General features: G+C 48.2%; 2 protein-coding genes across 9 annotated transcripts in view; one reads left to right on the forward strand and one right to left on the reverse strand.

Moving 5' to 3' along the window:
• The window catches only part of LOC135916518 (uncharacterized), a 137628-nt gene that overhangs the window by 3404 nt on the left and 119506 nt on the right, over positions 1–14718 (forward strand). Inside the window, exon 2 of one of the 5 annotated variants that reach the window (XR_010568958.2) lies at positions 13345–13565. The exons of the other annotated variants lie outside the window; for them this stretch is intronic. The gene's annotated coding sequence lies outside the window, so the exon portion shown is untranslated. The remainder of the gene's footprint in view (positions 1–13344; positions 13566–14718) is intronic. 5 annotated transcript variants of the gene reach the window in all.
• The window catches only part of LOC135916513 (uncharacterized), a 34629-nt gene continuing 28358 nt past the window's right edge, over positions 8448–14718 (reverse strand). For all 4 annotated transcript variants that reach the window (XM_065449908.1, XM_065449910.1, XM_065449909.1 and 1 more), the window contains exon 3: positions 8448–10448. In XM_065449908.1, coding sequence (XP_065305980.1) covers positions 10081–10448 — 368 coding nt within the window. In that variant the 3' untranslated portion in view covers positions 8448–10080. The remainder of the gene's footprint in view (positions 10449–14718) is intronic.

Genomic DNA, 14718 nt, shown 5'->3' on the forward strand with positions numbered 1-14718 from the left:
GCTATGTTACTTGCATACCGTTTTAGAGTACCCACCTAATGCACGTGATGGAACTATTACCCTGTTGCCAACGTCAGGAGAAGCATACAGCTTTCTTTGAAAGGCCGTCTAACGAAATTGAGTCGTGTTTTCTAGACGGGCGTTATTGTCTCCCTCTCCATCCCGGTATGTTTCTTGGTGAAGAACCCCGTTTTACCACCAAAGCTGTCCTAGGTTTCTTGAACGATGTGGTCTTATTTACTTATTTATTTATTTGTTTGCAGAGTACCTACATCGCCATAAAGGGGGGAGCGTAGGGGGGAACAAAATATTACCAGTAATACAGAAAAGCTTTTGGACAGATATACTCACAAACAGAAGCATTGCAATTGCTTTTAGAGAAGGCACACAAGTAATGTGAAACAAACAGGTTTCAAGATATATAACGCATACATTTGTTTGACAAGAACGCCGTCACAGCATAGAATAGAGTAGTTCGTTATTTGACACATTTACTGTATCATTTGATAAACTGTTCCATTTTCTAATTGATTTGGGGAACAAAGAACAGTAAAAAGTGTTTGTTCTGCAGTTATAGGCTGATATCTTTTTGTTGTTATCACAGCGAGTCAATATGTAATCTGGTTCCAGGAGATAGTTATAGCGCTTAATACATGTCTGATTGTTATATATTCGGTGCAATAGTTTGAGCCTTAACTTCTGCCTACGCATATGTAGTAGATCCCATCTTAAAGTGGCCTTCATTTCGGAAACGCTAGAGTTTGAAACGCTAGGGCATGTTAATAGCCCAATAGTGTCGTAGCTCATCCTCTCTCTAGAGGATGCTACGGTGATAGTAGTCCTTGTACAGCACACGCCTTCAGGTCATTGAGCTTCAAGGGCTATGTTACAGCGTTAGTGCTTTTTCGAATTTTTACCCAATTACCAATTTTAGCACATTGTAATTCTTTCACAATGCATCTTTGGCATCCTTGGTACGCTTCATAGCCATTGTTATACTTTTATTGCATGTAGCTCTTACGACTTTTCCAGAGACCGCCTTTTAGGCTCCTTTACAGCCCTGTCACATCCACTGCTCGTAATTTATCGCTTCACTCTGATCTCATTACCATTGGCCTGGCGCTCTTCGGCCAAACCTGGATCTTACGTCATAAAACACCACACATCATCATCTAGACGCGCGTCTGGATTGCATGATGCAGCTTAAGGGTATATAGGGTGTCCCAGCTAACCTTAGCCATGATGTTAAAGGAAAAAGAAAAAAGAAGATGAAATTCACGCTGTAAAAGATACTCTTTTAATATCTACGTTATTCGGTCGTCAGACCTCTGTTGACCGCATACCGTATCTTATAACTGTATCGTGCACCGTGTTTCTATACATCTGTTTTTCATTGAACAGCTTGACTAATGCTAGCTGAGAGACACGGTATAACGAGCTACATGGGAAGTCGAACTCTGCTTGGTTGCAGTATTTGTTTCGACGCCAGCTTGGCCAGTAAGAAACTCCATGGACCATAGGAGATCTTAGGATGTCTCGTTTTATATCGTTGCAATCACAGGACATTTAAAGCAATTCTGAGCTGTAGTCATATGGAACCTGGCGAATTGTGTAGTGTCACTTTTATGTATTTTGTTCTGTGAGTGCGTGGTTCAATTCTATCGCTTTTAACTGAGCGCGTACAGACCGACTTCCGAGCTTCGTCAATGCCACTAAAACAACGGGGCGAATATGTGACGACTATACCGAGAGGCAGCATGAATAAAGTACCTGTGGCGCTATTGGACTGGTGGCTTCAGCGATGTGCATGTAGGGCACCAGTCGTGTTTCTAAACAGAGCATTGACTATTTACTGGAGTTTCAAAATGATGCCCTAAAAACAGGCGACAAACAAGTATGACACGTGTTTTCTTACCTGTCTGTAGTAAGCGTCTTTGCCAATATGGATGTCTGGAAAATTATGACAAAGTTCATTTGAAACGACTTCCAAGTACAAGCACGTTCTACCGTAAATGTTGCTTGATACATTTAACAAGCGAGAAGCCAGAAATTATTCGTTGCCTTGTTCGCTCGTTTCTGTATCAGCACGCTATATAGTACGGAGCGAAATGCGAAACAAGGGTCACAACAAGCGATTTAAATATGGCTAGAGCTAAGTTTGGGGCTGGTTGGCTGCACATGTTGAATAATTGCAGCACGCTACTGTGTGAGAGAGAAGTGGTTCTTTATGAAGAAAGGAAAGGTTAACACTGTCGTCTGCAGCACTTGAGGGAGTACAGCTCAGTGCCAACTGAGAGGGGAAGAGTGGAGGGAAAAGATAGGATAGGAGAGGAAAACGTTGTCGCCAAGGTGGGGGCAAAGCAAACGGGTAGGCTGGAGTTCAGTGGGGCCGGCCGGAGTGGGAGTCCTTGTCAACCGGTGACAGGTCATGGGCAGCCAAGGGAGGACCGTATGGTTTGGCAGACCTGTGGAGGGTGCGGTGAACCAATTGCTTAACGGACGCTACAGCCTCGTCAAGAGCCCTGTCGAATTGAGGAATTCGACGGCGCTGAAAAGTGGGGGAAGCTGGTTGCGGTGGGAGAGGAAAAGCAAGTCCTCCTCTATGGCAGCAGGCAGGCCCACGTGGCGGAACTCCCGAAGGAGTAGGGCTCGATGTTGGAGGTATGCCGGGCAGACCAGGAGGAGGAGCCCCAGTGTTTCAGGGCACCCCACAGGAGCAGCAGTCCGTTGAAGCGGCGAGCCCAAGCCGATAGCGACATGCCCCTGTCCAGCAGCAGCCGACCCTCAGGCACAGCAACAGCGAAGTCTCCCTACAAGCAAGGCCACGCTGCGGCAGTGGCCAAGGTGTCAAGCCAGGAGATGTCGTCGCAGCTTGGGCCGTGTGAAGCCTCCACTTGTCACTGCAAGGCCGACTGGGACCACGGAGTGGTGGGCACTGATCTTTGCAAGGGCATCAGCCTCCTCGTTGCCCGTGATCTCCACGTGGACAGAAAACCAATGCAGCGACGCTGAGCAGCCTGCCTCTTGGAGTGCCGTTAGCCTGGTCGAGAGTAGAGCGACTCCGAGGCTGGCCCTTTCCGGCCTCTGCAGGCTGAGAAGAACCGCCTTGGAGTCGCGGATGATTGGTACCGGGGTCCCGCTCCGGGCCCTCGTCACAGATGGGGCGTCTGTGCTGCCTCTACGAGGAGTTCATAGGGAACGTAGGGAACACGCCAGCAAATGCAGTACAGCTATTCCCGCCGCAAAGACCACCACACACACACGAATCACCGCAGAACTACCGGGCGTACGTCTCGCAGAGGCGCTGCCCAACCTGTGCCCTCCAGCATACGGCAGCCTCTCTCTTCCACGAGAGGCACGGGGACCACCTCCACATGTTCGTCGACAGCTCGGTGGTACCAGACGCAGACTCATCAACGGCAGCCTGCGTTAGCACCCGCTCTGTAGAAGAGCAAGCTGTGTCGCCTCCCGGCACACGCGAGCTCAAGAGCAGCGGAGGTAGCAGGCCTCCACCTTGCCGTCGACTTACACGCTACTGTGAAGTCACACGCTCGGACACACACGAAGGACGAAGAGGACACTGGACGAGCGAGAACAACTGTTTATTTCGCGAAGTCATTGTATATATGCGTGCGCTGATATCAGCAAGTCCAAACTCGATCCTGTTTGTGTTCTTTTGTGAATGCTTTGTAATTTTTTTTTTTGACACGTGCCATGTTTTGACTTGCTGATATGTAACTTGATGGTTGTGTGAAATAAACAGTTCGCGCCTGTCGGATTTCGTCTTCGTCCTTTCCTGGTGTCCGAGTGCCTTGTTATATAGCAACCATTCTACTTAATCATGGCGCCTGTTCCCGCGTCTTCCTTGAGGATCCCTGAATCGCAAACGAAATTGCGTTGCGCGTCGTAAATAGTGTACTAGAATAAGCACTCTAATCGTAGTCTTTACTTGATTATACCCTCCAAGCGTATCCAAGCGTGTTTAAACACCACTACACTCAAGTGGTGCCGTGAACGCCGATCTCGGAACCTACACACGGGGGCTGGTTTTGAAGTCACGAGCATGTTTAGGCTTTCTAGCAAGCTGCTCCAACTGAGCACTGCGGAGAAGTAGCATCAGTGATTCGATAAAATACGTGGTTTTGTGCGGTTGATGACTGCAGCTTCCGCATTATCTAGGGCCGATTCTATGTCGCAATAGCTAGCACCACGATAATGTCAACATAAACAACTCGAGAGGCAAAGAGCTCCCCCGTTGTTTCCATGCGCTGGGATCGCGGTAGCTGCGAAGGCGCAGCCATGTTGCTGCACTGGGAGGTGCTGATGACGAGATGCGATTCGAACTGAGACGCGCAATCATCGTGATCCCGAGCATGGTGATATGGTGACGCCATCTAGTTTAGGCGCCTTCACACGCACGCTTTGACGCATCGTAAATCTTACATATAAATTTTAGAAATAGCCATCGGATCTCTCTAAAAGATAGACAAAATGATTTTTACACATTGTCCATACCTACGTGCCACTTGTAAATGCTTGCTTTTCCATCATATTTTGATTAGTTCTATAGCGTTCCGAAAATGAGAGGTAGCAGCATGGCGGCTTCATTGTGGTTGCCAGTTTTTTCACCGAGCTTTTTCTCTAGATAAAGTATATTAGCTCTTTGAGCACTCCCGTATTCGCAGTGGCGGCACCTATCCTGCCCCGCGTTTACGTCAATTTTTCGCTTACGAAGGCTCTGTTATCCGTAAAAAAGAAAAAAAAAAGTAATGTGACGTGTTGGACATATTGCAGCATAAGTCCACGACTTAAAGGCGCACTGAAGCACTTTTCTAACGTAGTAAGGAAACGTTACCCATCTATCGTAGAGACTGCTGTGGACACGTGAAACACATGTTGCGCCGCATGCAGCAGGAAATTTCCAATCTGCTGTCAAACAACGAGAAAAAAAAAAAAAAGTCGCTTGCTCTCGCTTCCGCACTGCCGTCAAGTAGCGTCATCGAAAGCAACTGGCCCACCGACGGTATCGGTCGATTTCGTGATAGCGAGAGCGATCTCAGTAATACGTAATTGCTAATTTCGAACTCAAATAAAGGAAACGTATATGTCTGCGATCTCAGAAATAAATTTTAAAGGTCGCTTCATCGTTGTGTTGCCCGTAGCTGCGTCGGCTTCGCGGGGGTCCTCCTACAGGGGACAGCGCGTAGCCGCGTACACTCTTAAAACGGTTGCGCCCTTTGGGGTGCATATTTGTCCCACAACAATAATCGTCATGTTCCTTGCTTGCGTTTCCTTTCCTGAAAACTCGGCGCTCGCTACTTTCCTGTCGAGAATGCTGCGTCACACTGATAAGGCGCATGCCGTTCGGGACTAGAAAGTACCGGGCTCGCAGCGTTAAAGAAAGGAAACGCGGGCAGCACGTATGACGATTATTGTTGTGGGACAAGATACGCCCCAAAGGGTGTAAATTTTTCTAAGAGTGTAGTCGCTTGGCGCCGCTACGAGCCCTTTCGCTGCCACGACACTCAACCTCTGTCCGTGCCTTTACCTTCTTGGTCTTTTGAAGTAGTTTTATGTCGACTACGGATTGACACACACACGCACACACACACGCACGCACGCACACACGCACAATTTTTTTTCTCAAGAACAACCAACATAGAGCCAAGAAGAGCCAAGAACAGCTAACAGTGACTCACATTTCGCTGACATGTACGCATATTGAAAGACGCAGGCGAAAACTGTTGCACAATCTATACGAATCTCACATACTTTTACACCGTGTCTTAGTTTTAGGAGATGATGCAGTAGTGCCATTACCTGAGGTGCTTATATTTCTAGACAACACCGGCTGTTTACACGAGCTACAGATAAGCACAGCTTTTGCTGTTCTTAAATTTGATTTTATGACACCTTGTGTTTGGCGCGGCATAGCCTTGGGCACTTTTGCGCCGCTAAACTCAATTTACTTACCTCTTGGCTTCTCCGCTTTGTAGCTTTCAGCATGCTATAACGAAGACGGAAAGAGTTAAAGCCGAGTATATCAGTGCTATAACTCCACTTATGGTTGGAGGATACGAAAAAAAATTTTTCGCGCCATGAGATTCTTGAGACGACGTCCTTCGATAGTGTGGCCATCGTATGATTAGTTACAAAAGTGTCTCAGGGCCTCTTTAAATGTTCGCCCTTGGTGTCCTTATGTGTCTATGCTAAACGCTGCAACTGGAGCTAGTTACCACAATCGCCAGGATAACACGTGACAGTCCTCGTAAACTACGTGCTGGATTTCAAAAGATGTTTATTACTCTTCATTTTTTGACTACATGGTTTGCTATATCGCATATATGATGGTTAAATAAATGTGTACAGCCCTTCATCGTGAAGGACTGCATTCTTCATTTTACCTGCACACTGTGGCACTGAACTGCGTACTTAATTTTGGGTGTTCTAATATTTCGTGTCCATTCCTTACCCATCGCAATTAAAATTTATTTATTTATTTATTTATTTATTTATTTATTTATTTATTTATTTATTTATTGTGGTTAACGTAAGTTCATTTACCACGTGCCCGATGCACGTGGTACAAGAGTGGTTCCGAACTCTTTCCCTCATAATGCTGCCTCCACAGCTAGGAATTTAACCATCGCTTTCTTTACGTTCGATTCTCCTTTTGAATAATTGCACCATGATAGTTTATGTAGCATTTGTCTTTTTTTGTGTGTGCGTATCACTTCGTGTCTGGAGCATCACAAATGACTTGGCTGTCGGTGAGACTGATTGACTGTTGCAGCCATATTCTGGCTGCCTTAATCCTGGAGGAAAAGAATTGGGCATATTGCGGCAGCATAAAAGATGCGCAGAGTCAATTTATTTGCAGAAGTCGAAGCTAGAACAGCTCAGATACAGACAACCATCGTAAGGCTCATTGATGCGGCTTACACCCGAGTGATCAAACCTTAATTGTACAGTGACCATAAAAAACCCACGCATATAGTACGGGATTTCGCTCTAGAATCTGAGAGGTCGAATTCGCTCCTTATAATCTATTCGGCTACCAAGTGTTTTAGGGAGTTACATGCTATTTGCGCTGATACGAGCAAAAAGAAAGCTTTTAGTCGTGTTTCTTTTTCTCTTTTTCCTCTGATAAACTACTTGGCACTGGTGTTACATCATTTTTACTATACGAGCCATTATGAGGGATTGCACGAATTTGCCATTACCTCGGTGCGATGCAGATATCAGTGCAAAACTCAGCGTTATTTCAGCGGGGCAGGTAGTCGCTCTTAGCGTGACGAGTGGTTACCGCCAGAAATAAGGATGCCAAGTAATAATGAAACGCAATGACACCATTCAATTCCCGAGGTGGGTGCATCGCATTTACTGCATCAGTGCCTAATGTATCTGTTCAGTCTTCCAAGCCTTTGTTTTTGTATATAGTAAAATTAAGAGCGAAAAAAAAAAGACGGACAAGACTGTACACAAGCGCTTAGGTTGTTCGGTATTGTCTGTGTCCTTTTTCGCGCTCTTTTATTAATTTTGCTATATACGGTGAACCAACTAGCCCATCAGCCAGCCTTGTTAAGTTAGATTTGCACTTCGCGAAAATAGTTCGTTCCTCAAGAATTCATTACTTTGTGTATCTCGAAGTTATTACCGTCTACGAGGGCTTGTTGAACAGAAGCGACTAGAAGTGTGCGAATAGAATTTTTTGACTGAATCAAATGCGAATCGAATAGTGCCGAAGGCGAATCGAATCGAGTACTTTCAGAATAGTTCCCAAATAAAGAACAGGCGTTTTCATTATTAATACATACAACGATGTTCACACCATAGTACTCAGAATGTTAGTGTGTGCCATTGCATTGCATATATATCAAGCGTTGTTTATTGAAATTGCAAACGGAGCATTAGGTGCAAATAATCTGTTCACGCACTCAGGACTATTAAAAAAATGCGAATGTATGCAGTTTATAGCGAAAGTATGGCTTTTTGAATGACGTAGCGTGCTTCACACTACCACACTACGTTGTTTTGCGTGTTTTATGTCAAATATGGCTTCCGATAGATGAAATATATCGCGATTTCGCTCCAATTTCATTTATCATCGTGCACAAATTCACAATTTGAAATGTTCTAAAGCTATTCCAAAGAATATCCATTCTTTACGAATAGTGACCATTCGATTCGAAGCTCGAACCGAATAGCTATAGAACGATATTCGATTTGTTATTCGTAAGTTTCGAATATTCGCACACCCCTACAAGCAACCTTAAATGCCCACCTAATGATACTTTGTTAATGAACGCGGCCGTACACATATAAAGTGAGAGACCCGCTGACTACAGTGACGAGCTGGAAGTGCTTGCCTGGCTGGCTAACTGGCATGCTAGCCGGGGTGTTAGTGTGATGGGTGGATGTTCAAACGAGATTTGACAGGCTTCTGTAAAGGCAGCTTTCTTCGTGAATTTATTGACCTGTTTGAACCTCTGATGCGGAACCAGATGAATGCTTTCGCAGAGTCCTTGGCACGATTTGATGAGATGATCCATGGCAGATTCACACACTTTTTTTTTCTCTGATGTAGCACACTTTAGGAAGCAGTATCTCTGCACTGGCCCTTGTGGTGCTTCTTTACAGAAAGGGACAGCAGTCACTTGATTTGCTTGTCACAGTATCCTATAAATTATTGGCACTGCCTAGTAACCGTTGGACCGGCCGCGCACCAATCTGAGACACGGAATAGTCGACTAGGCGTCCACATATAAAAAAAAACAAACATCAGCCACGGTTCTCGTGGGATAGAAAGACGAGCTTCCATCGGGACGATCGACGAGCAACCTGAGGTGCCGCTCGTTGGTCGTACACATGGTTCGTGAGACTAGGTGGTCACGTGGTATGTGCACTGAATAACGTTCAAAAACGACGACGACGATCACATCTCACGTTACTCGACAACAGTTGTCCGCTGCCCCGCGCGACGCACTGCACGTTCGCCAAAGCTGTTTTCACCGCAAGGCATCGTGTACTTTCTTGCGCGTGAAGCCTTTCAAACATTTCCTTGGCAAGCACTACGGCGCTTATTCGACAAGTGGTAGCTTGCTGAGGCGACCGACACGGCTTGCATAAGTGAGACTCTTGTACTTCATTATACAGCTGCGGGGGAAAAAAAAAGTACACATTTATGGTCTGACTGACAAAGCTGTATCGGCGGTCCTCGGCAACTCGGGCCTTGCAGGTGCACGCGTTCTTCTCACGGACACGTATTGGATCCCACGTACTCTGGCGTTCGACATCACCAGTATTGAACACGCTCGTTTAGATGTCCTAGCTTTAGTGAGAGTTTGTCTTCCTGGTAGAAGGTATCGCACCTCGCGTACGTCCAGGTGCTGAAACACGACGAACAACACACGTTCTTTCCTATCACACATTTGTCTTAAGGAGCATTTCCTAAGCACGCTGGTTCTCTTCAAGAGACTCTAAGAGCAGGTACACACTCGAGTAGCAACGTCGCGCAGACTCGTCCACCTTAACGTAGCTGTCGAGCGCGGACGTTTCCATGATCTGGCAAGCAGGGTGACTTTTTTTTGGCACGAGGAGGTAATTTTGGCACGTCGCCGCCTATTGTTACGTAAACGATAACTGCTGAATCTACTCGGCGTTTCCGTTAAGACACTTCAGCACGTGTCGTGGCCATCTCCTTAAAGGAACACAATCTCCTAGCGCCGTCGCTTTGAGAATGAAAAAAGTTTTGCAACGCCGCATCCTTCCGTACCATGACGTCGAAACTGGGTGCGCTCCACAAGCAGAAACGTCATCCTGTCGTTCTTGCAGAGGAATAGGGCGTGGAGACATTTCCGTTGCGTCACATCCGTCAGTGCCTTGACGTCACAAAGAGCGGAAGCATCCTACGAGCGTCTTGGCGGAGAGAGTGAGCGACTTCCTTCGGTCACATACGCCGGGAGTTGTGAGTGACGTCATAGCAGCGTTTCCTACTCGAGTGGAGACGTCATAGCGGCGTCGTCGCAGGCGAGAGCCGACGACTTCCGTTAAGTCAGATCCGACCGCGTCGTGACGTCATCACTGCGCGCACTCGGGGAACGGGAAGGTCCTTCGCGCGTCTTCGTACGAAGGCGGCGGCGTGGCGCCCGTGCCCTGCGTGAAGACGCCCTGCTGCGTCGCGGCCCAAATGGTCCACGGGACCTTGACGACGTCATCGTACGACGGAGGCTGCGCGGGGCACGCGTCCGTGCCTTCGGCGTCCTGCTCGAACGCGCCGTTCTGGCGCGACGCGGCGCTGGCGTCTCGCTGCTGCTGCCTGCCAGCGGGGGAGAGCGGGTCCTCGGTGTCGCTCTTGCGCGTCACGTAGGCGAAGCCCAGGAGCAGGACCAGCAGCGCGGTGACCACCAGAGCGACCAGTAGGAACGGGTTCACCGATTTCACGGCGCCTGCAAACGAAGGAAACGAAGTGGGAGAGAAGTGGGACACTGACATTTAGCGCGGAATATGACAGACGACGATGCCAAACGACAAGCACAACAAGAACAGAACCGTGGGAGAAGCAAAACCAATCATATGAAGTACAGTCGTGTTCAGTATGAGCTGCTGCAAAGTGCCCGTGGTCGACGTGGCTTGCCGACTGCACGGCGATGCCGACATATACGAAACATTGGTTTAATCAATGCCAGTAATTGTAACGGTGTTTAGTTCTCAATTTCTTTTTTCGGGTCTCAGCGCCTCCATGCAGTCTTGGGGACCCTTCGACCACGGGCTCGACGTTGCAGCTCATACAGAACGCGACTGTACATATATGACATAGTCATATGTCGTACAACAGCATGTATATACTTACAATGACGGAAATCAATCAGCTCTCCCCGGCTACCAGATTAAAAAAAAAATCCTTGACTGAAGAAAATGATCGCGAACGCACAAAACATGAGCATCACTGAGGGCGCTTATACCAAACACGAAAGAAGTGGTCTGAGTCGGCTTGTCGCGTTGGAAGTGGCCTACTGAGTTCATGTAAACGCTAGTCGGTCGGGCTAAGCCAGCCCGATTGCTTGGGGTAGGTATAGCCAGGATGACCCGCTTGCAGAGTGCATGAAATGCGGACGGGTTGGGCCAGGCAGCGCTGACACCATATAGCGTCGGGCTACTAAGACGTCAGCGTTTTATGCGCCGGCAGCGGGAATAGCCTCAGGACTATAGGCAAAGAACTGTGGAGAGCAACCTCGTTCTAACAATAATAGGCGCGAAATAGAGCCGTTGCAGATGGGCCCGTCAGAATCGATTTCACGCAAACGCGGTCGCGTCGGATTCGAGTCAGCCCGATTTCCGACTCGACCCGCTCGAGTCGGGATCACGTAACCGTAGCCACTGACCACTGCGGCTGCTTCGACAGTGTCACTCGTGTAGCGGCTTCTCTCACGGAGCAGCGTTATGCTGCTTCAAACGTTCACTTCAGCGTTCAACCCAAGCATTACGCATAAACTAGCCCTAAGCGTCCTTTTTCGGAAAAGTCTGTAAAGGCCCGTTTATAGTCCGACGTTATCGGCGCGCGGGCGAGCGTCGTTCGCGGTCAGTCACGCTACGTCGGTTGCGCTGCGCCAGCCGGGAGGCCATCCCCTCTATACTTCAACGCTCGCGCCGCAGGCTGCTATCTTCGGAGCATGCGCAGAACTTTCGGCAAGTCGCGCGCCGTCCGCAAAAGCCGACTGCGGAGTTGTGTTAGCGCCTTTTTCTTCGCGCGCAATGCATTGTGGTACGAGAGTTCCGACGGCTCCGACGCGCGAATGGCTCAGGAGCCATATCGGCGCCAGGCACGTCGGGGCGCGTCGGAAGCCGCCGGTTACGTTGGCTGCGTCGGTGCGCCCGACTATAGAGGGGTCGTTTTCGCCGACGTGACGTAGCGTGAGCGCGCGCGGCCGTTACGTCGGACTATAAACGGCCCTTTAGAGACTACTCTTGCGTCGTTCAGTCATCGGAAGAAGAATATCCAAAGTCCATTGCCTGGTAGTTTGTTTACGTTCACAACAGGTGCACAACCAACGTATAAGTTCGGCGATTGATTGCGCCTCGTTTTAAGAAGAGAAGGTGCATATACACACGCACCTTCTCTGAATAGGCAATTTATTACAAATCACTCCTATTTAGACCACCGTCTCAAACATTTGTGCCTTTGTTTGGTTTGTGGTTTAAGAGGTGAAGTCCCACTGCTGAGAAAACTTTTCGAACGAATAACCTCCTTGCGGGTAACACATATATGACAAGCTTCGAGCGAGAACAGTTACATGAACTGAGGGGCTAAATCTATTAGTGACAATTCATCGTGACAATCATCGTGACTTCACCCAGATGGTGAAGTCACGGAAAGCACAAGGGAAGTTTATTAACCGGTTGGAGTGTCTTATTATCTTATTATCTTATTATTATTAAGTGTCTTATCGTACACTTTCAAAGAATTTCTCTTTCTGATTATCTCGAAGTGTTACTTAAAAAAAAAGTTAACTGACGATCAATTTCTTCTATGCTTTTCCTGGCTTCTTTCTGTTGGCTTCATAAGAAACTGAAATGCATCTCTCTCACGGCTGCTTAACCGCAGTCCCATTTCTATGAGACATTTTTGAAGCACGACCTGACCATTCGACGGAACGCGTCTGGCGCACCTCGCATCTCCTCGAGTTCCTGGATCCGTGATTTAAACCGCCTTCATTGCAAAGTCTTGTTCAAGAGCTCACTCGGCACACGTCCTGCATATTATTAACCTCACCGAGTCGTGCTCATAGTCGCCCGTTGGCTGCGCCCGGCGTGTGGCTCGCTGTCCAGCTCCCGCTATTGCATGCAGCCGCGTCGACAGATTGCTAACCATTCGCCGTGCGGCAAGCCCTGCGGCCGAGGAAGATTCGTTTTTATCGAAACAGGCATTGAAGCCCTTCCGAGGGGCTGTCACACTGTTAGACAAAGGTGCACCCTTTGGGGTGTATATCTGCCACACAACGATAATCGTAACGTCTGCGTTGTTTGCGTTTCCTTTCTTGAAAACGCCGCGCCAGCTACTTTCCTGTCGGGAATGCTATATGTCATGCTGATAACGCACATGCCGTTCGTTACTGGGAAATACCGGGCTCGAAGCGTTAAAGAAAGGAAACGCGGGCAAGACAGATGACGATTATCGTTGTGGGACAAGATAAGCACTAAAGGGTGCAAATTTTCTAAGAGTGTAGAGTACAGGCATGCATCGCGAACGGTTCTACCCCGACCTCGAAAGAAAAAAAAAATCGGCACCGGGGCTACGATGACGTGCCGCGTCATTCCGGCAGTGAAAGTGTCACGTGTTTGCAGAGCGAGCTCGGGCGGGCGCGGCCAACAGCGAACAAGCACGGCCGTGCCGGCTGTTCTTCGAGTGTTCCGTCACTTTGGCCCAGCAGTAACTCCGGCGCCGGTAACTTTACGCTCGTGGCTGCGGTCGCGGTTGGAGCGCGCACGTCTTGACGCGCAACGCGGGGCTTGAGACCTCCTTGACGTTCGCCCTCGCGAAGCCTCCGCTCGTTCCATCTCGGTCGGTGAGTGTCTTGCAGTTAGTTACTAATTAAGGAAGCCTATAGCACGGATCAGCAGGTTGCCATTATCCCCCAAGAGAAAAGTATATAATAGCTGTGTCTTACCAGTACTCACCTACGGGGCAGAAAACTCGAGGCTTACGAAAAGGGTTCTGCTCAAATTGAGGACGACGCAACGAGCTATGGAAAGAAGAATGATAGGTGTAACGTTAAGGGATAAGAAAAGAGCAGACTGGGTGAGGGAACAAACGCGAGTTAATGACATCTTAGTTGAAATCAAGAAAAAGAAATGGGCATGAGCAGGACATGTAATTAGGAGGGAAGATAACCGATGGTCATTAAGGGTTACGGAGTGGATCCCAAGAGAAGGGAAGCGTAGCAGGGGGCGGCAGAAAGTTAGGTGGGCGGATGAGATTAAGAAGTTTGCAGGGACGGCATGGCCACAATTAGTACATGACCGGGGTTGTTGGAGAAGTATGGGAGAGGCCTTTGCCCTGCAGTGGGCGTAACCAGGCTGATGATGATGATGATGATGATGATGATGATGATGATGATGGCACGGATGAACGCTGTGTGCAGTGCGACCTACGAGACATTTGAGTGACGCGCCTCGTGCGCGTGGGAAATTGCTTGACCATCGAGGGTTTGTGTCCACAAAGCCAAACGCGTCGCTTTTGATATGCGCTTTGATTCGTCAAAGTTCAGATTTAAGCGCTAGGGTTAACAGACCGCAGTAGCGTTTTTGATACCCTGTGTCGAGGTTTCAGTTGCGGATAGTTTATCAAACCAATTACTAAATAATTATTTGCAATGATCGCTTTTCTGCTGGCGTAACATTTCGTTGCCTTCTTTTTCTTTGTGTGTGTGTGTGTGCAAATGCCCTCTCCAAGGTCTGAAATAAGGCTGAACTAGTTCTAATATTCCCTTGACCTGGAATGGTGTTCGAGCTTTACCTGGTTAAGTGGTTAACGACTCAATTTTGACGATAGTTTCGGCGCTGCTGCCACACATGCCCACGTAATGCCATTTGGGTGCGATGCTCGTGACAGCGAGCCTTTGAAACAACGAATTATTCGGTGCCGATTAAAGATAAGCGAGCGTTTGCAGCTTGAAACTGCCCGAATTAGACACGTCGTAAATGTATGGTCCACGTGCT

This window comes from Dermacentor albipictus, chromosome 9 (genome assembly GCF_038994185.2).
Source record: "Dermacentor albipictus isolate Rhodes 1998 colony chromosome 9, USDA_Dalb.pri_finalv2, whole genome shotgun sequence".
NCBI lineage: Eukaryota > Metazoa > Arthropoda > Arachnida > Ixodida > Ixodidae > Dermacentor > Dermacentor albipictus.